General features: G+C 40.9%; 1 protein-coding gene across 1 annotated transcript in view; it reads right to left on the bottom strand.

Moving 5' to 3' along the window:
- The window catches only part of SMCHD1 (structural maintenance of chromosomes flexible hinge domain containing 1), an 81939-nt gene extending 59413 nt beyond the window's left edge, over positions 1-22526 (bottom strand). The window contains exons 1-7 of the mRNA XM_065832058.2: positions 22119-22526; positions 12340-12415; positions 10653-10814; positions 3981-4063; positions 3753-3883; positions 1342-1456; positions 1068-1187 (exon numbers count right to left, since the gene is read on the bottom strand). Of these exons, the coding sequence (XP_065688130.1) occupies positions 1068-1187; positions 1342-1456; positions 3753-3883; positions 3981-4063; positions 10653-10814; positions 12340-12415; positions 22119-22292 (861 nt within the window). The 5' untranslated portion in view covers positions 22293-22526. The remainder of the gene's footprint in view (positions 1-1067; positions 1188-1341; positions 1457-3752; positions 3884-3980; positions 4064-10652; positions 10815-12339; positions 12416-22118) is intronic.
- Positions 22527-24620: the final 2094 nt, after the last annotated feature.

The following is a 24620-nucleotide window of genomic DNA, read 5'->3' as shown; positions in this document are numbered from 1 at the left end:
TCTTAGCATAACAAGTTTTTAAGCTGCATAGAAACACAGTAATCAATGTCATGCTTCATGCTGGACCAATGGACAACCCTTTGCACTTTGTGCATTCAGAAAAGAAGCTATTTTTAATACAGAGATCTTTATAGCAGTAGCAAAAAATTGGTACAACTGAGAAGATATGCTTCTCCATGCTGTAGTAAAAGCAGCTTTGTGCCTTGTTTTGCAGTAAAACAGGCAAAAAGGAAACACATTACTGAGTCAGTGAAAGAATAGCTCTTGTAGCTAACTTAAACAGTGAAATATGTTAGTCAAGGGAGTTAAGATTTACTTTCCCTGGGGAATCAAAGAGCTCTCCTTAACAAACCATCCCATCCATACAAAAGGCCAAGAATTCTGATAGAATGCACAAGATGTGGGCTATAATCAAGGTCTGATTACCTTGTTGTACACAGCACCCACTTGTGCTCCCATCGGCTCCACTAGCTATATCTTTATCTCTTTGCTTAAAAACGTCCAACAAACAATTCTATTCAGTCTTCCTCCTTCTCTTACACAGCCTTTTCCTTAAGCTTTACTTCTTCACGAAAACCATCATGACTGTTCATTTCAGTTTACAACTAAATACAAAAGTAGTGAAGATTTGTGAAACCATTAGGTTTTGTTGATCTGGCTGGATTTTTCTCCCATATACATGCTAGTTCTTCTACATACTTCTACATAAGCACAGTTTGTTTCCCTAATTTATTCCCTACTACCTCAGAGAACAAACATTTTTCTTTATGCTTCACACATAACAAAACAAATGCTGTTCTTATAAAGGTATTTTAAATTATTTTCCTTAAGCTGATAAATCAAACTATATGGTATTTGTCTTTTAAGCTAAACTGAAAAAAGAATCACATAGAAATCAAGCCTTATGATACAGTGTCTTCAAGTTTCGCACTACTTCCTTTTATACTCCAGAGTGCAAGTGATTCAGAAGATATCACCATATAAGAATTAAAAAAACATTACATAGTGAAAACATGCTAACCTTGGAAAGGTTTTCATTAAAAAAAAAAAGTATTTAGGCTATTTACCTTTCTGTTTCGGATGTATCCGCTATATATTGCTTCTTTGTTTTTCTCCTTCTTTTCAAAATCCTCTTTAGAAAGGACAAGTTCATGAACATCCTGAGTTCCTGCAGGTTTGCTTATCATCTGTTTTTATTAAAGAAACACTACTTAAATACAAAAAAAACTTTTCAAATGAACATAATAAAAAAGCTTAAAGTTGTGATTAAAAGCTAGGACAACAACAATCTGATTACGTAAAAATGTTTTAAAATGAAGTTGAAAACTGACATTTACTTACTCTGGTAGAGTGTCCAACGAAGAACACTGCTTGTTTGCCTCCAACTCCAAAATATGAGATATCACTATTTAAACTACGAGGCACTGGCAAGGGGCGTACATATCCTGAATGATCACTGAGAGTAAAAGTGGCTTTAATGAATTTTCTCAAGACAAATGTCATTTTCAAAAAAACCAAACAGCCCACTTGTGATCTAAACAGCTTGTATTAAATTCTTCCTGCCGTCACTTTGTTCAAAAATCCTTCTCCTTCGAGCTGTTATAATTGCAACATTAAAATGTATGTGCCTAAAATTCTTGACATATTATTTTTAAAAGGATGATGATAGACTATTTTTCTAAGTCATCTTATAAGACAGTTCTGTCACTCCTAGCAAATCAAATCTTATTCAGTCATACTCTTGTGATTACTACTTAAAAGAATGAATCTTGTCTGCAATTGCTAACCTAAAGATATATAAATCCATTCAGTTTCAGGTCAGTCTGACAAAGAAAAGAGTGACTTGCAGAACACCTAATCAGAGAGACTGACCTTACAGCTTCAGACATTTTGAAGCTCACACAATTAGTTGAGTCTTGCTTTAAGACAAACATCCAGACTGTTGGATAAAGTGTCCTTTAGTTGAACACTGCTCATTATATGCTAAAAGGATTATGTAATGCAATATGCAAATGTGTAACCAATTGGCTTTTTAGAGTGTGAATGCAGTGATAAGATTTTGTAGATAATGGCTCTGAATTTTCTTGTTGGCATGCTGGCTTCATTCCACAGGCTTGTGCAACTCTGTAATAAACAATATTTTGCCACTATGTGCTACAATTTGGCTCTTTGCACATACTGGGTGACAGAATCCTGTTTTTGGTACTACTACACAAGTTCAACTTTCATCCAAATAACTTGTTTGCTCATTACTATCTATGTACTTTTTTTTTAACTCACTGAAGTTCAGATGAAAGAGAGGAAAACATTTGACAGAAAGAATCTAACAGAAAAATAAACTATTACCCTGAAAACTTCTCCATTGTTAACTCTGCCACAGGGACATGGCCAATAGGTGACGACTATGCAGTTTTAACAGTAGAAGGTGAAAGGCAAATCCCTTTCCCTTTACGCACGGCAAGATACTAACTGTGAAGCTGCTGCAAATGAAAACAGCTTCCAAAGCAAGCCTGATCTTTACGACATCATCCTTTCATAGAAATACTTTTGAGTCAAATCAACTATTAAACACAGTCTTCGAGAGACTATGTATGCAATTGTTAATTAAATTCCATGTCTTTTAAGTCAGCTTTGATGGATGAACAGTTTTACCTAGTCTAAACAAATAGTAGGACAAACATCTGTTTTTAAATCAGAGCAGTCCCAAATGAAAAGAAAGTGTAGATGGGTATCCTGGTATAATTTACATCATCTTCCCATTGAACGGTATCAACCCACGGTATGAACCTGTAGCTTGAAAATACTATACCTTTCCACTGTTACAAAATCCACCTACAGCAATTTCAAAAAGCGGTGTATTTCTTTACAAATGACTAGATGACCCAGAATAACTTTTTATGTACTTATCTCCAGTTGTTTCATTGACATTAGTCATTTTATTTGGAGATGCTTCCAACGCAGAAAAAAATCCAACACCCTCCTCAGCTCTGTTATCACTTTCTACTGCACATTACTTTTTACACTAGTTTCTCACAGGACAAATTACTTAGGACTGAGTCTGTGATCTTCATGTTCAAATTTACTGTCCTAGACTTAAAGTATTTAAAAAGTTACTAAAGCTCAAGAACTGTACAGAACTGCTACTCTGGAACTTTCTACACTAGGGTTAAGTCTGTGGAAGATGCCTTGAGATGAGATTCAAAACTGTAAAATGAATCCACTGGAAACCTCCACATTCTTCTTTAAATGCGAAACATTTATTTTGCCTAGCCTCCTTCAAAAAATACAGACATCTTCAGGTACAATTTGCATTACACCGTCTACAATTAAGATAAAAAATTAAAAAATCAAAAAATATAAACCAAAACCCTGTGTTTGTTATTACAGTAGCATAACAGACACTGAATGCTTTGCTTAATGAACTACTGAAAGGCTTTCAAGTAACAGATGAACACACTATAAAGAAACCTCTGCAGAACATGGAGTGGCCCCAGCTATACGCAGACAAGTCAAAGACAGCTTAGAATAGCCATGAGAATAAAAAAAATGTTCTCATGGTATCATAATATCAGAAGAGAAGTTTTGGGTAATGAAGCTTTTCTGTTTCCTACCTACAAAAAATGTATCTATTTATATGTAATCATAGAATGACAGGTTTAGCTGTGTTGGTATAGAGATATGTCTTAAAATTATATTCTGTGAAACTTTACAGACTTTGCTAATTGTTGTAAAAATGATGAAAACTTTCTAACCTCTCGAAGTCACCTTGTCTTGTAAACTTTGACAATCTATATACAGCCCAGTTGTTAAGCTGTTTAGAAGTCATTCCTCTTCCATTATCGATCACAGCAACAGCTGGTTTTCCTTGGGACTCATCAAATAACTGTTTGGGGGGAAAAAAATAAAAAACAAGGAGCACCAAAAAAAAAGAAAAGATAATGCAAACTACACCTGAAAAAAGTAGAATATTTCTATCTTACCAATTTTATCTGTATGCTCCGAATACCAGTATTTCGGGATGTAGCTGACAGAGAATTGTCAATCAACTCAGCAAGGGCAAATGCTAAAGAGAATGAAGAAAAATAACCCTATTAAAATCTCATTCTCAAAAGATGGCATTCAGAAAACCGACACACACAGTAGTTTATTCTGAGCAATTACACTAACACATTCCCTAAACACAGACACGAGCTAAGCACTGTTGGAACCATCAAAAATGTGTAACATCTTGATTTTTTTTTAAGCTTTTGTATGTATATTTTATGATTTATTTAATCACTAAATCTCTCATATCTGTGTTGACAGTAAGAACACAATTACTGGATGTACCTAGGAGCAGTGACGAACTAACAAACTCCTTACCGCAAAACAAACTCGTTCTTTTCCACGGTTAGGAATGAATGTGTGGGATTCATATGAAAGTCCAAAGTCTGTAAAAAACTCACTTTGACTTGTTAAAATATTGAGGAAATAATAAACTAATTTAAAAAAACTCAATGGAAATGTTGTGCAACTTCCAAAATAGAAAGTGATTTCTTTACAAAAAGAACACAAAACTGTAAAAATGGTTGAAGAATTTAGTCAATGGTAAATAAAAACAAAATTCTGTCAGATATGTGGCAATACACAGCAGAAATAGTTAGCCAAACTACTTGCCTAAGTTTGTTGTTTCTAAACATTAACACTTGAAGTCCTTATCTAACTAAAGTTAGGACTATCTAACTTTAGTAAAAAAATTGCATTTAATTTAGGACAAGAGCATCGATCTGAAAAAAATACATCAAGTTCAGATTAATTCACTCTAATTGATCATCCCTAACGAACAGACATTTTATTCAGTCTCTCTGATAAGCAAATATTACTCCCTACAATTTGCAAGGTTATTCAAAATGCCACAGTGCTAATTACACTGGACATACACTTCAGACATGCAAAATCAATCCCTGGAGTATTAGTATAACACCACTGAAGCATCTGGCATTTTGCCTCAAGCTGTTTCTGAAGTATAAAACCAGTTCTCAGTTTCTTTGCAACTTTCTTTACTGCAGGAGTTGAGCATCAGTTATGTGATCCATACTTACTATTACATATCAAAGAACAATGGCCCTTCATCAACATATGAAACTGATCGGGCAACGCCCTTACAGATGTTGTAAGTAAGAAGCTTCAGCTGCAGTACACTCATACATACTCAAAATTACTATTTGCTTTAACAGTCAATTCTTGTACATAATAAAAGTAGATGGATGGCTTAGTATAGCTATTTTATAAATATTAAATACTGGTGTGTTGCAGAATTTCACAAAGGACTTCATTAGGGTCTCAAAGACTGTCATCTGTTGCAGAGTACAGATAAGGTCAAGAATTGACTTAAAAGCATATGAAAAGTTTCTCACAAATACCTGAAGCTCGTTCAGTCTCTTTTAGAGAGAATGATTATTTAAAGCACCCTAACAAGCTGCTTTAGTAATAACAACACAGAAGAAAATGAGGAAAAAAAGTTTACTTTTCCCTTAGTAGTAGTAACATTTGCTTTACTACTAAGAAAAAAAAAATCAATGGACTTCAAAAAGACAACATTGAGACCCCATATTTAAATCACTTCTCTGACTCATGAATAGATATCTTCAGGCTTTTGGGCAAAAGTATGCAGGGAGACAAAAGAACAAATGGATGTTGATGATACCGCCAGATGAACCTAAACAAAAGTTCAAAAGGTTTTTAAATTAGAGCAAGCTGTCAAGAAACTTTGATATCTAGGCCAACAGACATTGACAGGCATGATCAAAGTCGTCTCCTCTCCTGTGGATATACTTTATTCCTGTTTCAATACTTCTGGAACACAAATCACAGAATGGTTGGGGTTGGAAGGGGTCTCTGGAGATCGCCTAGTCCAACCCACCTGCTAATGCAGATTCACCTAGAGCAGATCACACAGGAATGTGGCCAGGTGGGTCTTAGATGTCTCAAGAGAAAGAGACTCCACAACCTCTCTGAGCAGCTTGTTCCAGTGCTCTGGCAACCTCAAGGTAAAGAAGTTTCTCCTCATATTCAGATGGAACCTTCTATGCTTCAGTCCGTGTTTGTTGCCCCTCATCCTATTGTTGGGCACCAGTGAAAAGAGTCTGGTCCCCACCCTTGAGATATTTATAAACATTGATGAGATCCCCTCTCAGCCTCCTCTTCTCCAGGTTGAACAGACCCAGCTCTCTCAGTGTCTCTTCATTAGAAAGGAGCTCTAGTCCCCTAATCATCTTCGTAGCCCACGGCTGGACTCGCTTCAGTAATTCCGTGTCCTCCTTAAACTGGGGAGCTCAGAACTGGATGCAGTTCTCCAGATGCGGCCTCACCAGGTCAGAGTAGAGGGGAAGGAGACCCTCCCTTGACTTCTTTGTCACACTTCTTCTTAATGCACCCCAGGATACTGCTGGTCATCTGGGCCACAAGGGTACATTGTTGACTCATGGTCAACCTCCTGTCAAACAGAATTCCCAAGTCTTTCTCTACAGTGCTGCTTTCCAGCAGGTCCGCTCCTAACCTGTACTGGTACCTGGGGTTATTCCTCCCCAGGCGCAGGACCCTACACTTGCCATTGTTGAACTTCACGAGGTTCTTCTCTGCCCACTCCTCCAGCCTGTCCAGGTCTTGTTGAATGGTGGCACAGCCTTCTGGTGCGTCAGCTCTTCCACCCAGTTTGGTATCGTAAGCAAACTTGCTGAGGGTGCACTGAGTTTCTTCATCCAGGTCACTGATGAACAGGCTGAACAGAACTGGACCTGACTCTGACCCGTGGGAAACCCCACTAACTACAGGCCTCCAACCAGACTTTGCACCATTGATCACAACCCTCTGAGCTCTGCCATCCAACCAGTTCATGATCCATCTCACTGTGCATTCATTTAGCCCATACTTCAGTTTGCCTATGAGGAGGTTGTAAGAGATGGTGTCAAAAGCCTTGCTGAAGTCAAGGTAGACAATGTCCATTGCTCCTCCCTTGTCTACCCAGCCAGTTTAACATCATAGAAGGCTATCACGTTGGTCAAACACGATTTCCCTCTGGTGAACCTGTGTTGCCTACTCCTGATAACCTTCTTTTCCTCCACTTGCTTGGAGATGATGTCCAGAATGAGCTGTTCCATCACTTTTCCAGGGATGGAGGTGAGGCTGACTGCCCTGTAGCTTCCTGGGTCATCCTTCTTGCCCTTTTTGAAGACTGGAGTGACGCTGGCTTTCTTCCAGTCCTCAGGCACCTCTCCTGTTCTCCAAGACTACAGGCCTAAGATGATGGAGTGTGGCTTTCCAATAAACATCTGCCAACCCTCTCAGCACTCATGGGTGCATCCCATCAGGGCCCATGGATTTGTGGATGTCCAGTTTCTATAGACAATCTCTAACCTGTTCTTCCACAACCAAGGGAAAGTCTTCCTTCTGCCCAACTTTCACTTCTGTTTCTAGGGTCTGGAAAACCTGAGGGCCAGTCTTAGCAGTAAAGCCAGAAGCAAAGGCATTCAGTAACTGTGCCTTCTCTGTATCATCTGTCACCAGGGCACCCTCTTCATTCAACAGCAGACCTACATTTTCCCTAACCTTCCTTTTGTTGCTGATATACTTGAAGAAGCCCTTCTTGTTGTCTTTGACTGCCTTGGCCATATTTGCTTCCAAATGGAGTCTGGCCTTCCTCACTGCATCCCTGCATACTCTAACAGTCTCCTTGTATTCCTCCCAGGTGGTCTGTGCCTTTTTCCATGTTTCATAAACATCTTTCTTCCACCTGAGTTTTGATGTATTTATTCAGTCATGCTGGCCTCTTACTCCCTTTACTTGATTTCTTCCTCATAGGAATGCATCGGTCTTGGGCTTGGAGGAAGTGATACTGGAATATTAGTCATCTCTTTTGGATCCTCCCTACCTTCTAGAGACCTGTCCCACGGGATTCTTCCAAGCAGGACCTTGAAGAGGCCAAAGTTCACCCTGCTGAAGTCCACGGTTTTAGTCCTACTTATTTTCCTGCTTCCTTCATGCAGGATCCCGAACTCTACCATCTCATGGTCGCTGCAGCCAAGGCTGCCCCCAATCATGACATCTCCAACCAGTTCTTCTTGGTTTGTTAGGACAAATTCCAGCAACAAGACTCTCCTACAGCCCAGGCTACCACCAACATTGATCTTTCCAATAAGATCCTCTGCGTTGGTGAACAATAGGTCCACTAATGCATTTCCTCTGCTTAAGCTTTCTGTAACCCAGATCAGGAAGTTATCAATGCACTCCAAGAGTCTTCTAGACTGCTTGCAGCTCGCTGTGCCAGTTTTTCAGTGGGTGTCAGGGTGACTGAAGTCCCCTAGCAAGATCAGGGCCTGCAAGTGTGATGCTTCCTGTAGTTGAAGTAAGAACATTTCATCAAATCCTCCCTGTAGTAGTTTAACCTTGGCTGGTAACTAGAACCATGTGCCACTCATTCGCACCTCCCCCCATGCCAGTGGGATGGGGAGGAGAATCGGGAAACAAAAAGCAAAATGCATGGGTTGGGATAAAAACAGTTTAAAAGAACAGTAAAAGGGAAAAGATAAACAATAACAATGAAAGAATATACAAAGTGAGAGATACACAACGCAATCGCTCACCACACAGCAACACCAGTCTACAGCCTGCTCCCAAGTAGCAATCCCCTGGCAGGAATCACAAACACTGCTCCCATGCCACTGCTCCTAAAGAGCAAATACTCAAACCACACTTGGTACTCAGAAGACAATCACACCAGTGCCCCAGAGACCAGCAACATCCCCGAGCAGCAAGTGCCCCAAAGCAGTGAGGGTTCCTCCCCGCGGCCAGCTCTCCAGTTTTATATAGAGCATGACCACCTATGGTATCTAATATCCCTTTGGCTAGTTTGGGTCAGCTGTCCTGGCTGTGTCCTCTTCCAGCCACCTGTGAAAATTAACCCTATCCCAGCCAACCCAGCACACTCCCCTTGATCAGGTATTAAACATGAACCACGATGTCTCCTTTCTTGGCTTGGTCTCCAGTTTTCACAAATAAGGTCTTGACCTGTACACTGCTGTTTTTCAAAGACAGTTCTGTGCAGCTATTCCATTTTTTTATGTAGAGGGTACCTCCCCTTTCCCTTCCTTGCCTGTCCATCCTGAACAGTTTATAGCTATCAGTTGCAGCACCCCAACCCCTTAGTTTCTTAGTTTAAAGTGTTATTCACTAAGTCAGCCATTCTGCCAGCAATGCTTTATGATCTCTCCCAGCATGCAAAGTAGGGTCAATAGGTGAAAAAAATGGTAACTAGTTCAACATATACAAAAAAGACATGACACTTTACATGACATGCAATTAAGCTTGAGGCTCAATACCACAAAATATTGTGAACGCTAAAGATATTGAGTTATTCTTTGAACCACACAAGTTCATGGAAAAGAACAGCCCATAGACAAGAACTCAAAAGTCCCCAAATCCCTTTTGTTGCATCTCTGCATGACCTTTCAGTTCTCCTGGTATTTCTCAGGTTCTGATACTGACTGCTGGTAGGAACAAAACACGGATCTAGACAGAATGCTTCACATGGTCTAATACAGCAGTTCCTGTGCACAGATATACACACACCACTGACCAGACTACAGGATGTTTCAAAAAGATGGACCCAACATGTTGCAATTACAGAAAAATTTACAAATGAGTTACCAAGTTTTAGTAACTCTTTTATAAATGCCCTTTGTTCCAACTACCTGCTGTATGGGCTGTAAGAGTTTCATTCATAGGGGGTTTGTGGCTACAGAAGTATAGTGATTTCTACTTGGGTCTACCTTTTTGAAACAACCTGTATTAGTACACTTTAAGCACAGAACCCCTGAACCAAAACAAGTGTCTCTGGCAGGATGAAGAACAAATGAAGTGCAGAAAGACGGAAGGGCCAAAAGGAGAATGGTACTTAAAAATATAGTTGCTATTTATAGATGTTGAGACTGTTCTGAAACAGAAATCACTGTGGGAATGGTATAATGCTTGAGTCTGGATGTTTGCATCTTCTGTAGAATTTTAAGCCTGCTGTACCTAATATGTACATACTTAAAAAGTAATCACAGCCACAGGTGTAATTTTCAGAGAAGCCATAAACAGAAATTATATTTTTGCAATAAAAGAATATGAAATGCTGGTTACATATTTAATATACCAGTCAGATAAAAACTAAAGCAGCATCTTTTTAAATAAATACTTGTTCTTGTTGGTAAGTTAAGCCCTGTAGAACCACAGATGAGACAGCAGACAAAATTCTATGGCAGCTCATACAGAAAATGTTCACCAGGTTAAAACACAAAGTCTGTTTTACGTACAGGAGACAATAACCTGGTAGCACAAATGCTGACCTATCTGGATGACACTGGCAAGATTATTATTAAGACTAAAGTCATTTTACTTCTAAAATATTCAAACTTCTTTAAGAAGTATTTGAGTAGGTACCTCTGTAAATCTGGATTCATACACAGTAATTTTGAGTCATTTTCAAAAGAAAAAATATATAAAGAACATAGTTAATTTTTCTTTTACAGTTAAGACTGTACTTTTTCACCAGCTCTAACTAAAAGCTAAATTGCTCATAACCACGTTATATCCATATAAATATCTTTTACACAAGATTGTTAAGTACTTACGCAATGGATTTTGCCCTTCGCTGGCATAGTACTCGTACATGCCACTTTTAACAAGTGTATCATAGTGGGGAAGGAAATCAATTCTCTCCTTGGTTGCGGAAAGCAGTGTTTGATCAACTGACTGTAGCAGATACAAAGTAACTCCATCTTGAACAAGTTCACCTGCAATGAAGATGAAATAGACAGTATACCGAAGAGTATTCACTGCACCAGTCAACTTCTGCTCTCAGAACACAGAATCACAGAACGTTAGGGATTGGAAGAGACCTCCAAAGATCATCTGGTCCAATCCCCCTGCCGGAGCAGGAACACCTAGATGAGGTTACACAGGAATGTGTCCAGGTGGGTTTTTAATGTCTCCAGAGAAGGAGACTCCATAATCTGGGCAGCCTGTTCCAGTGTTCTGTCATTCTCACTGAGAAGAAGTTTCTTCTCAAATTTAAGTGGAACCTCCTGTGTTCCAGTTTGCATCCATTGCCCCTTGTCCTAATCTTGGTTATCACGGAGAAGAGCCTGGCTTCATCCTTGTGACACTCACCCTTTACATATCTATAAACATTAATGAGGTCACCCCTCAGTCTCCTCTTCTCCAAGCTAAAGTGACCCAGCTCCCTCAGCCTTTCCTCATAAGGGAGATGCTCCACTCCCTTAATCATCTTTGTTGCCCTGCGCTGGACTCTCTCCAGGAGTTCCCTGTCCTTCTTGAACCAAGGGGCACAGAACTGGACACAATATTCCAGGTGTGGTCTCACCAGGGCAGAGTAGAGGGGAAGGAGAACCTCTCTGGACCTACAAACCACCCCGCTTCTAATATACCCCAGGATGCCATTGGCCTTCCTGGCCACAAGGGCACAGTGCTGGCTCATGGTCACCCTGCTGTCCACCAGGACCCCCAGGTCCCTTTCCCCTTCACTGCTCTCTATCTAATAGGTTGTTCCCCAATTTATACTGGAACTTGGGGTTGTTCCTGCCCAGATGCAAGACCCCACACTTGCCCTTGTTATATTTCATTAAATTTTTCCCCGCCCAACTCTCCAGTCTGTCCAGGTCTCGCTGGATGGCAGCACAGCCTTCTGGAGCGTCAGCCACTCCTCCCAGTCCTGTGTCATCAGCAAACTTGCTGATAGTACACTCTATTCTCTCATCCAAGTCATTGATGAATATATTGAATAATACTGGTCCCAGTACTGACCCTTGAGGCACTCCACTAGATACAGGCCTCCAACTGGACTCTGCCCCACTGACCGCAACTCTCTGGCTTCTTTTCTTCAGCCAGTTCCCAGTCCACCTCACTAGTACTTTAGCATCAGGTAATCTCTGTATTTTCTTAGGTGTTGACTACTCAGCCTCCTAGCAATAATATTTATTTTAAAATATTTTCATGTTTCCAAGCTTAATAATGCAAGTTTTCTCAGGTGACAGCTATTTACATGCTATTTTTTCCTATCATTTACAGAATTTGTGAAGGAAGGTAAAAAATTACTTTGTATAATTGTCATCATGCTAATGAGTAGTTGCTAAAAACTTATTTGTGAAAGTCCATTTTGTAACAACTCTTGCCAAACTATGATAGGATTTTCACTCGCAGTGAATTATTCCATGTCATGGAACATAAACATTCATCATGCAATTTTTACAATCAATATAAGAAAATACCTGTATTTATTCCACCACCCAAGGTACTTACTGAAGTTGTCTTCTGTAATTTCCTTCCTGTTTGTTGTGGTGATAACAAAGTTTTCATCAGTATTTATGCCAAATGCCTACAAAAATTGGAGGTTATTCAGTTATGACAATGAAGTACTCCGCAAAGTATTCAGATAAATGAAAAAACAACAGTGGTCTTTCCATTCACTTTGCCACAAGCTACTGAGAAGTGACCAAATATTTTTCCCGTATGAACTCAGAAGTAGAACACAGTTTAATTCCAGAACTTAACTTCATTTGCTTCCTCAACTTAGCCAAACTGTCCATAAGAGAATAGTTTGGGGTTTTTTTACCTGCTTAAAATATGTTCCAGGGAGCAACAGAAATTTTAGGGAGGAGGAACTGTCTTATATATAATCACCTTGAGGGCTGAAGAACGAGACTGAACAGCACTACTTCAGACTGCACAACCACAACAGCAATAGTCATGATCTAGAGTGTGTCCTATATTTAACTGCACCATTTTGAGAGTTCTTAAAGTTGGATACACATTAAAGTCTTTGTTCTTCAATTATATCATACGTTAAAAAGAAAAAAAGGTTTTCTTAAAGAAAATTCTTTGCCATTAAAACACTGAAGTATATTCTTCTGAACCTAAACATTTTTCACTGCTTTGCTGCCTCCAACTTGAGTATGTTTCTGTAGCTTTGGACTTTTTGTCCTGCTTTCTACGTACATTTAAATGCCTCTATATATGCCCTGATTTTTGCACCCTGATGTACAACACTAATCTCTTTCTCAAAATAATAAACTAAATATTTCTATTCTTTCCTGCCATTCCAGGTCTTTGAAATTCAAGAAGTCAGCTCTGGTTTTGTTTAAGTCCATCAACCCCTTCAGTCCTGTGGTCACGACTCCAACAGGTGCTTTCTGTGGTTTTAGTCAGATTCTTCCTTGAAGCTCTTGCACTCCCTGTAGTAGCTTGCCCTCATCATTTCCCATACCTTTATTTCCATCCCTAGTATTCAGACTCACAAAAGTATTTTTTAAATACTGCTTCAGATTTCATTAGAAGTCTGCTTTACATGTCTCAGTTTCCATCTCCCTGTTTGCAGCTATGTTAAAGATACAATTAGTGTCCACCAGTAAAATTAGCAAAACTGTCAAATTTCTCATAGCACTTGGTGCAAGTGAAACAAATAGAGATCACACGAAAAGCCTGATGTTCAGACTTAGGAGTCTGGAGTAATTATTACTTTTTAATTCTTATATGTTCATATCACTTCAACTTAACCTCTCACATTACACAAGTTTCCACATGGCAAACCTGTGCAGGAAAAAGAAAAAAAATTGCTCAGAGCAAGTAAAATAAGCAATAATAATATGGCTACTATAAAGCTGACACCCTACTGTGCCATTTGAGGTTAACTGTTAATATAGAATAACTGAACTGGAGAGTTTTACATTTGAAAGCACAGACAAGCATCTTTTCCCTCCAGGTATAATTACAGCTTCGCTTGTTTTCTCTACCTCCCAAAAGCTCTTGTATTTCCAAAATCTTATGAAGAGTGCAGTATTTACTTCAAGGCAGCAAGAAGTTAGGAGGAGGTAGTGCATGCACAAAACAGTAGCCTGCTAACTGAGGAGGGGGAGCCTCCTACTTCTGGTTCTCTCCCTTGTACCACGGGGTGAGCCTCAACGAAGCCATGGGTGAGCCTCAACTAAGCTGACTGCAACGGCCTTGCAGGCAGAGCTAGACCTGTATTTCCTGGGTGAGCCCAGTGTTTCTGTATCTACTGGCAGCAGGTCCTCTCTGTTTCATTCCAAATAACTGTCATTTCAAGATAAGCTACTAGGCAGGTTCATGGACCAAACTTGGCAGTCCTCACTGCAGATAACCTGCTTTTCTTGTCTACACAGGAATTTAAGAGGCCGCATCTTTTGTAAACTTTGGCCACCTTAGAAAATATCTCAGTTTGAAAGCTTCAATCGTATATAAGAGCTATTTGTTTTACTTCTTCCTTCCCTCTGTCCTATACTCCAAGTTATCTCAGCCCTTGTCTCTTCCTGCTATGCCAGGTAGTGGTGAGGTGGTTGCACAGTTGTCCCATTATGTGGATGTGGTCTCCAGGAAGATGAATTTGTCAATCCCTGAATAAAAGTGAACCTACTGGGCAATTTACTTGAACAGCTGATGACAGTTTATCAGAATCTAATGAAACATGTTTGGGCAAATGTTTCATTTCTCACTAAGATTCTCGCGTGTAAGAGACATCATTTGTTGACTTGATATACAAGTTCAGGTTTCACTGCTGAGGCCCATTCAGCCTAGCATCGTGCCCTTTTTCAAATAAGCACCCAATTCTTGACTTCAGAAGATTCACATGACAACGTAGCAGTACATTCAGATTACAAATTTCTTTGTTATTTTCATGGTATGTTTTTTTATTTCATCAAAATCTTGGAAGAGTACAGTAGGATCACTATACTCAGCAATACCTCTGCATATTCACAGTGAAAGTACATTTAGAAGTTATTGTGTAAAAACAGCTAGGTAGAAATCTTTTTTTTTTTTTTTTTTGATACAAAAGAAAAGACTTTTGGGAAAAGACAAAGACAAGCTCCAAATTAATCCACAATATAGGAGAAAAAAAATAATAATTGTATGTTCTCTAAAAAGTGAGGTAGATATGTGAAAAGGCAACGAATTCTAAACTATTAGTAACATACAACCACTGCATGCAAAAGTCAAAATGTTACGAACAGTCATATGCACATGAAGGAGAAAAATGTCACCTAAGAAGTACAGAAAATTATATCAATGAACTAAATTTTGAATAGTCTGAGAAAACAACCACAGCTGTTCACAAAGAGCCATTAAAATTGTTTGCTAAGGCACACCTGGAGGTGTACTGAGTGTACACTGCAGGGTTTTGATGCCAGAGGGCTCTAGGTGTGACCAGTGCAAGAGGAGGCCATGAACTGCCCTGAGCAAGTCACAGCCAGTCCCAAACGGCTCTCAAACTGAGGGAACCCACCCACTGTAAGCCAGAATTTCAACAAGAAGAATACACGGTGCTGCTTCTCAAACATTCTGAGGAAGAAATATAGGAGACAAACAAGAAGCAACAAAGGGGATGGATCAGAGGAGACATTGCTGGGGACAGCACAAGAAACACATTAGAAGTGTGGTGCTTCATGCCAGAGCAGGGATGGCCCCAAAGGTGCTGAGGCCCATGGTGGACCCATGTCAGGGCAGGGAAATTCCTCTCTCTGTCCTCATACTCCCATGGGGCTGCGGCCTGTGGACAACCCATCAGAGCAGAAGAAAATCAGTAAAGAGCATGGATGAGGAACAGCAGCAGAGGGAAACCCTGCACAGGACCCTGACCTCTTGCACCATGTGTTGCCTCACCAAAGGAATTGAGACTAACCAAGTGTTGCACATGGGGAAAAGGGAAGCTCACACTAGGAATGGAGGAAGATATAAGTGTATGACAGAAGATGAGCTTGGGTGGAAAGGTATTTCCATAAGTCTTTGTTTAATTGCTACCCCAATCAATAACCAAAAGTTTTAGCTAACTGACAGTAAGTTAAAATTAGGAAAATTCCCCGAGCCTGTTTTGCCCACAGCAGGACATTAGTCATGATAGCTATGAAATGATATATAAACCAAAAGCTGTCTTTGTTCAAACAAAAGAAATGCATTCTTTATAAACTAGAGGCTCAGTCTGGAGCACTCCCTATGTTTCGTGATGAATAAATAAAGCTAATAGCTCTCAATTCGTTGGTGGAGGTTTATGACATGAGATTAATGAGCTAAGAGCGTAAAACAGCCAAATGAATGCCAGATGCCCAAGACACTTTTAGTAGGGCAGCCTGCAGGTGCAATATATGAAAGTGTGAAGGAATTGTGATTTCTCTAACCCTTAAATCTGAATGAAGAAGCAAGGTTCAATTTACATACTTGCTTCAGTCATGCTTTTTCTTTGTAAACTAAAAAAAAAAGTCAAAACAAAAAACACAAACCCACGAATCACAGACAACTGCTCAGCAGATGAGAATCCTTCAAATAGGCCTCAGTTTCTTTCCTCTGTCACATACTCACACACAAGCACCACAGCAAATTTTGCCACTATTTGATCTGAACATGCACTACGAGGTTTACCTGACTACTAAGCCAACTCGAACACGTAAAGTCAACATATATTTCACCTCTAGATTTACTATCTGCCTTGGAAAAGGTGTTCAACAATGAAATGTTCAGTTTTGTGTGTATACCACAGCTTGCAATAACCTGGCCAGGCCTGAAGTGGTAAGTGAAGGAGAAATAACACACTGCTTCCAGTGGTCCTCCAGGCTATTACCATGAAATAGTAATTGCTGGTGCTGATTTTTCAAACTACAGAAATGGAACAGTCTCACACATGACAGACATAAAACAGTGAAATCAAAACAACAATATCTTTAGAGAAGATATTCAACCGCTTGCAACTCACATTATTCCAACATAAACAATTGTTTCTTATGGTGAGCAACTTCAATACCTTTAAAGTGTTCTGCCATCTACTACAGTAACTATTCCCAGCAGGCAGACATATAAGAATGATGTGAAGAACTGGCCACAGAGCTCGGCAATGTAGCCAAGAACTAAGAGAGACAGACAGCCACCTTCCGCAGAGTGGCACCTAGCTCAGAAATTATTTTGTTGGTAAAACAACTGTACTACCGATGTGAAACTCTTAAAGGGAACCTGAAATGTATCAGTTAATTGTAAAAGAAACCTGGCAATGGCATTTTCAGTGCCCTCCTACAGAGCTTCTAATTTTCACAAAATGTATTTACACACCTCAGCTACCTAACACGGTAAAAGAAATACACATTTACTTTGAGTATTTTACACTGATCCAGCAGTTTCATCATGGGGACTTATTTAGGAACCTAAAAAATTATCCTAAATGCCACATCCAGACTTTGAGAGCCCTGTAGCCTTCTGTAACTTTGCATGTGATTAACTGAATATTCCATGCTATTTGCCAATTTATCATCTGAAAGATACACATTTACCATTTAGCTATCCTGCTTTATTTTATACAGTAAAATTAATTATCAGTCCAAACTGAGAAAAATCTATTAAATAAAAAAAAAAAATGGATGAAACTACAAAACACATTTAAGGAAATGCATTTTTTTTCTCAAATCACAGATTTTCAAATCAATAACTGCCTTTGAGTAGTGCTTACAGATATTGAAATATTTGTGTCATCTTTCAGTTATACATACAACAACATATTAAGGTCATTAATACAAATTAAAAATGCAGAAAGTAAGATATAAACAGATTAAGTGGAGACAAAAGCCTTGCTGAAAATAATTGAGAATAACTATATGTAACTCATAAGAGTGTTAATCAGATAAACTGAGTCCATTGTTGGGTCAGCTGGTCACAACATGATGACAACTTGCTGATGATCTGGGAGCAATGATCTGGTACTGAGTGCTCATGGTAGCAGAGCAAGTGTTATAACAACCATCTTTAATCATAATCTGAATGAGTTTGCCTAATGTCAGAACATAAACATACATAATCTTTGGACACCAACAGAAACGAGATCCAAAAGTTTCTAGAAAAGCAGTTGCATTGAAAAAAAAGTCAGATATTATTTCTAAGCATTTCTCAGAGCTCAAAGCAAAGAGTTGTATATTACAGAAATACAGGAACACCAAGTAGTCCATATCTTCTGGGCAGATTGTCACTAGAGACAACATACAGACAAAAAACAGCAGTGAACACCAGTGTTCTGAAACATTTTCCAGCCATTCTTTATTGACATGGTCACCTCCATCTAAAGAACAAATTACAGAAGACAACATTTGCAGAACTTCGAGTGCACTGTCCTCTGTCCTACTTAAGTTTCACTACTTTCAGAAGTTCAATTGTTACATTCTAAATATTTACAAAAATATATCAATCTATCAATGAAAGGTGTTAAGAAGTAAACAGATGGTTCAACAGAAACTCTAAGAACATCACTACCTATCACAAGATCCAGTAACAGAAGAAGTTTTTATGCAGTATCTTAATATTATAATTTTTTTTTTGGAAAAACAGAGAGAAAAAGAAGAGAGAAACTGCATTACAGAAGCTCTCTACAGAAGCCACATACATAAATCTATGAAATCTTGTCCAGAACACTGAGTTAATCCAGATATCTTTTCAAGATTTGCAAGACTTAAAAAGTGGAAAGAAGCTGGAGACCCTAGAATTTATGCAAAGAGTATGCTGTCATTACTAGAACTTTTTCAGAGTCTGGACAAATACTTTCACCAGACCATCACAAGCCATTGTGCCTAAAAGCACAATCACAAATATTAATGAGTGAAGGTATCAGCCAAAATTTTGACATCAACTCCATACAGCTGCTACTATCAAAATAGTTTGTATGGCGACATAACGACATGACTAATTTAAATAACAAGAACTTGGATACCACTTGTCAAAAGTAAAAAAAAAAGAACACTTAGTCACATCTAAGAAGTTGCGCCTGGATAACGAATGCTAAAGAAACACAGTTACTTTGAATCTGACCATATTACCAGCATTGAAATTCGAGCATGAACTTAAAAACCACACGGCCTTCCAAATCACTCAACACATAGTAAGGTAGCACCTAAGTGCACAAAGATAGACAAACTGCATCCTTCTTCCCACTAAAATGTCAGTAACAAAGATGCAAACACAAGCATCCCAGTGAAGCCTGAAATACAATATGACAGTTTTGGAAAAAAGCTTACAATATTGTTGCCTCTTCTACACACCTCACAGTACCTCAATCTTACAGTATCTCCAACAGTTTATTTTAAAAATTAAGGAAAAACTTGTTTTGTGTATGTATGGCATGTTCAAAATATATGTATATTTAGCTTCTGATTATACAAAATCTTGAAAAGTAAATGAACATAGGCTTTATAATACAAAAATATAATTATTACAAGATGACAAGACAGAGAGAACATGAATCAGCTCCTAAATCAACATCTCGGTGGCTGATTCTTCTGTCTAAAATCAGTTATTTTGCTACACAAAGAGGAAAATACCTTCTCCCTGCATTATTAAAAAGACACAAGTCTCAGAAGTAGCAGCCTAAGACCATGCCTCCAGGCATTTAAGTATTTTCAACTCAGAATCTTTGCATACTGCAATAAGGTTTAATTTCATTTTTACAAGACTTACATTCTCCTTTGACTCCTACATATCTAGTTTTATCCAAAGGAGTTATCTTATGCCACAAGATAATGTTCACAGCAGAAGTAGTTCCAACAGCTTAATATTTCTGGTGCCCTCGTCAGATATTACCACCCCCTTAGCCCAGCTGGCAGACTGGAAAATGTATGTGTATGTGCACCTTCACTGCTATAGCAGAATCATTCAGTTACATGACAAACCACTCATGAAAGTTAACTTAAAGCTGAGACTGTACTGAAGTTGAGCTACCAGACAGGATACCCATGGAAACAACATTACTAGATATGCAGCATTTGCCTGATCATGGACTCAGATGGTCTCTAACAGCTTTAATTGGAGGAAAGCAAATACAACACTCTACCTTAGTCTGAACAACCTTTCTTCCTGAACTTTCATCACTTCCCTGACATGTTTTCAGCACCATGAAGTGGACAAAGTCTGTCCCATCAGGTGAGCCCATTCATCACCTTTTTCCTGAAAGCAGTTAGTTGCAACTTTCAAGATGCCAGCAATTCAGCACTTAGGAGTACAACGTCCAGAGAAACACAATGCTTAAAACTCCCAGAGGTGCTGAAATGTCAGAACACTCTTCAAGAAGCCTAAGAAGAACCTATATGCTCTTGGTGTGGGAGACATCAAACTTCCTGGACTTCAGCCTGTCCAGTTTCCACTGCACCAACATCTACTGGTCATGTCAAACCAAGTGTCTCAGCATGCTTTCAGAGTAAGATGTCCCATGTGTAAGATAATGAAATCTCCAACATGCAAAGAGTCACCACACTGAAACCAGCTGTGACAGAGGTACCTCTGACTGAACTTGCATTCAACACATTATTGGAGAAGACCTTTCTCTAAGGGAATGATCATTTGAGGTTCTTGTTGCACAAGTTTATAAGAGTATCAGCTCTCATCCTTAAGACCCCAAAACAGCCACCAGGACTGGTGATAAGGATTATGGTGTTGACATGGTAAGAAACTACACCTCAAAATTCTATTTTGACAGTCACCAAATGCAAATACACCAAGTTCTGCTTTGCAGCACCAGACTTTTCAAATGCTATGTTGCACACCTGAGCATCCTGCCTAATGGCAATAAAGTACTGACTCTACAATGTCAATATCCACTAGGTACAGTTCAAATGGGATCCATTAAAACAACTCTCGGAAGAAATAATGTAATACTTACTTCACAATACTAATAGAAGATACAAACCCTACTAATGACACTCCATTAAGGATGATGTTGATTGTCAGAATGCCATGAACGCAATCCACTGTCTGACTTCTCAGAATGTTATCCTGTATAAAGTGTACTGATTTCTGCATTCCATTCAGTTACTTGTTTCTTCCAGTCTCTGGAACTTGGAGGGGCTGTGACCAGGTCAAGGGATGTGCTAACACTCCATAACCAAGTCACTGCTGAGTAGTAGCAACTCAAGTAGCAGTACAGATTCAGACCTCTTAACAGAATATGTCATTTTGAACACTAAAGTAGAACCGTGCGAGGAAGAGGCAGTCGTGTGTGACAGCTATGTGCTGACACTCATAACTCAAAGCTCACAACACACTAGGAAAGTAGGAAACCACTGTCCAGACATTGGACAAACCAAGCAATTTCCTTCAAGAGTTTAATATCCTAGAGAACAGAGTGCAAATTATACTAAAAAACCTAAAATATAATGTTGTATCAGACTAAATTAGTGCACAATTTACAACTGATTTTCCTGTGCATCTCACAACGCAAAACATATTTGGGAAGCTAATAGGTTTATGGCATTTATTACTCCCTCAGAAAACGAAACCAAGACAGAAAATGGGCGTTGCCTGCTGCTATCTCTGGTAAATGAAAGTGAACAGCCTGTACGTAGAAACAAACCTCCACCCCCAAGAGATCCAAAGACAGCGTAAGTTCACAGTTTTCTCAAAGAAAGGAAAGAGAACTAAAAGTGTGAACGGGGCAGGAAAGAACGAACCAGGTTAAGTATTTAAAAGGCAGCCACCACTGTGGGTTCCAGAGACAGTTCACGACAGAAAAAGACTGGCACTTGTGGTCAACACGTTGGACAGCACAAACAGCACCGCCCCGACCCTCCGACTCCCCGCACCGCACCAGGAACACCGCCCCATGCGGCCGCCTCCGTCGGTTCCCCGCGCGGGGGAGCTCCTGTGCCGCTCGCTCCGCTCCCTCTCGCCGCCAGGGGCAGCTGCTCCCGCCACAGCGCCCCACACCGCCGGCCGCCCCGCGCGGGTGTTTTCAGCGCGGCGGGCCCAGTGCCCGGGGGAAGGGGACGCCAAGGCAGCGGGCGCGGTGTCTCCTCGACCCCCGCCCAGCCGTCCCGGCAGGAAAGTTCGGGGGTAGGGTAAAGAGGAAGCCGCGGCGGTCCGCTCCCCCCGGGGCAGACGGAGGCAGACTCCCCGCCCCGGCTGCTCAGCGGACCCCCTCGCGCCTCCCCTCGCACGTGGGGCTGCTGCCGCGAGGCGGAACGTTGGCAGCGGTTGAGGCGCCCCCCGGCCGCGCCTGCCCCGCCGCCGCGCCCGCTCGCTTTCCTTCCCTCCCCCACCGCCCCCGCTACCTGGCAGACGGCACTACGGAAACCGCGGTAGTTGGCGTTGCCGTAGCTGAGCACTTTCTCGTCCGGATCCGCCTGCTCCCGCCGCCGGTCGAAGAGAAACACGGTGCGGTCCCCGCTGCCGCGAGGCGTCGCCAGCGCCGGCCTGCGAGGTGCGCGGCTTCCCGCTGCTGCCATGTTGGGGAGCCGAAGAGACGGAAACCGTCCCGCCGCGATGGCGGCGGCGAGAGCGATACCTGCTGCTCGGCCCGCGAGCTCCCCCGCCTGGCGCTGCCCCGCCTCGCGCACGGAAGCCCCGGCCGGGGAAGGAGGAGGAGCCCGGAGGGAGGCCCGGAAGCGGGGGGCGGTGGTGGCGTTGCGACGGCTGTGCCGGGAGCCGTTTGGAAGCGAAAGCGCGCCTCGCCGCCGCGACCTCGGAACGAGTTCTCTCCTTCCCGCAGTCCGTCACTTCCACCGCCGCTCCTCCCGCTGCAGCCCCGCCCCGCCGGGCGGCGCTGGTGCTGTTGGTGTTGGTACCGCCGCTGCCGCAGGAGGCGCTCGGGCGGCCCCAGCGGTGGAGCCGCGTGCTGTGAGCGGCCGCCTCGCCCGGTGCGGCGGCTGACGCGGCCCGAGGCTGGCGGACACATCCCCGGCCCGACCCGGGCAACGGCGCTCAGCAGCGCCTCGGCTGAGCCCGTGCGGTGGCGTGTGAGACAGTGCTGTGCCCGTCGGTTGTAGCGGCGGCGGACGGAGGGGCTTGTCGTTGGGGGTTGATCGGTGTGGAGGCGTGAAGTCGTAGTTCATCTGCCTTAAAATACACTGGACGATCGGGATCCATAAATTGTTGCTTATTATTTTTAATGTTTAGTGTTTGAAACGCTTTCCTCCTTTGAAGGAAAGAGTTGATGTATTGTGTTCGGTCTTAAAAACCAAATTTCAATTACAACTTTAATAAAGTTCTTGGGGTTTCGTATGTGCAAAACCCTGATAACTTCTTCATTGTGGTATTATAGAAGAATGGTAGGACTAGAGTAACTGCAAAACTACAGTTGAAGTAATTCAAGAAATAAATACAGTCTTCATGGTATTTAAGGAACCAGTGAAACAGTCAGGAAGCCATCAAGATCTTTTGATTTGCCATTCATGGTAGGATAGGCTAATAGCTTTTCCTCCTGTCATAAACAACAAGGGACACTGTTGGTATACACTTATGTGAGCTTAGAGAAAGAAACTCAGCAGTTACAGTGTATGTGTTCAGGTTTCCAGAAAGTGCCACTCATGTTTCTTGTGGGTTTAACTTGGAGAAACTGAATGTGTTCTGAGTTCTGTGTGGTGGTGGTGTACTTGCAGTTCGTTCTTTCATTCTGCGTGTTGTTCATACATTCTAAGGTTATACCTAACCTTTCATTAGTCAGTTGAGCATAGCACTTGAGAGAATTTCCTCATTATTTGTTGTCATTTCTGAGAGAAGTCTCTGATCTAAGAGTACATAAATGTTGTAAGTGGAAACGTTTTTATCTGTAGTCACTATTTAATTTGAGGATGACATTTTCATTGTCTTGACACAATTGCTTGTACAGATTAGGATCTAGAAGATGTACATGGCTGGACACTTTGATCTTGCACCTTAAGGCACTCTATAACGATGATCCCCCCCACTGTAAATTAATTACTTTCAAGCTTTCTTGGTACGAAATTGCAACTGGTCTCTCATTTAGCAGTGCTCAAAGGGTACGTAGGGTGTGTAGTCTTCTTAGGATGGGAATATGAAATTAAAGAGAAAACTGTCTGAAGGAACCGTTCTCCTTCTGTGTGCTCTGTCCTGCTTATCTAGAAAAGGCACAAACAGGAATGCTCAAAAAAGCACAGCTGCTTCTGTTTTAAGGACTCTTAGCTTTGAAAAGAGAGGATTTTAATGGCATGTAAGGGACGTTTGTAAAACAGTGAAAGTGACAAATGCATAACAGGAAAAACCTCCGTCATGTGAGAACTGAAATTCGTGCAGCTGCACTAGAAGAAAGCAAATTGCATAGTGGAACTGAGCACTGCAGAGTTTTGTGAGAACAAAGAGCATGTGTGCTACCCAGCTAAGAGAGGAAGGGTCTCTTGAGAGTTTTTATATAGGCTGTGACTCAGAGCCCCTCTAAATTATGACTTGGTGAAATTTGGAAGGGCATACCAAACCTTCTTACTTTATGGGTTCGTTAAACGGAACTTTATTTTTCGGCATACTTGTGAAGTATTTCTAGACTTGAGACAGCACTTCCATTTTGGAATGCTAACTACTTCAGGGGGGGAAAAATGGTGAATTATTTCATCTTGTTTCAAAATGAATATACCAATAGGGGGAGGATGGTTCTACCTGAAATACAGGCACTTCACTTGCGTGAAAATAAGCTCTTCATCATTCAGCCTATCTGCAAGCTTGTTTAAAGAGTGCCTGCAGTTGCAAAGTTTTAATTCTGCAGTGTGAAGTATTTTGTTCTCTTACCAACTGAGTAATAATTTTCAGTCCTAATAGACAAG

This window comes from Patagioenas fasciata, chromosome 2 (genome assembly GCF_037038585.1).
Source record: "Patagioenas fasciata isolate bPatFas1 chromosome 2, bPatFas1.hap1, whole genome shotgun sequence".
Taxonomy (NCBI): Eukaryota; Metazoa; Chordata; class Aves; order Columbiformes; family Columbidae; genus Patagioenas; species Patagioenas fasciata.
Note: the sequence above shows the minus strand (reverse complement) of the source record. Positions and strands in the feature narration are given on the sequence as shown.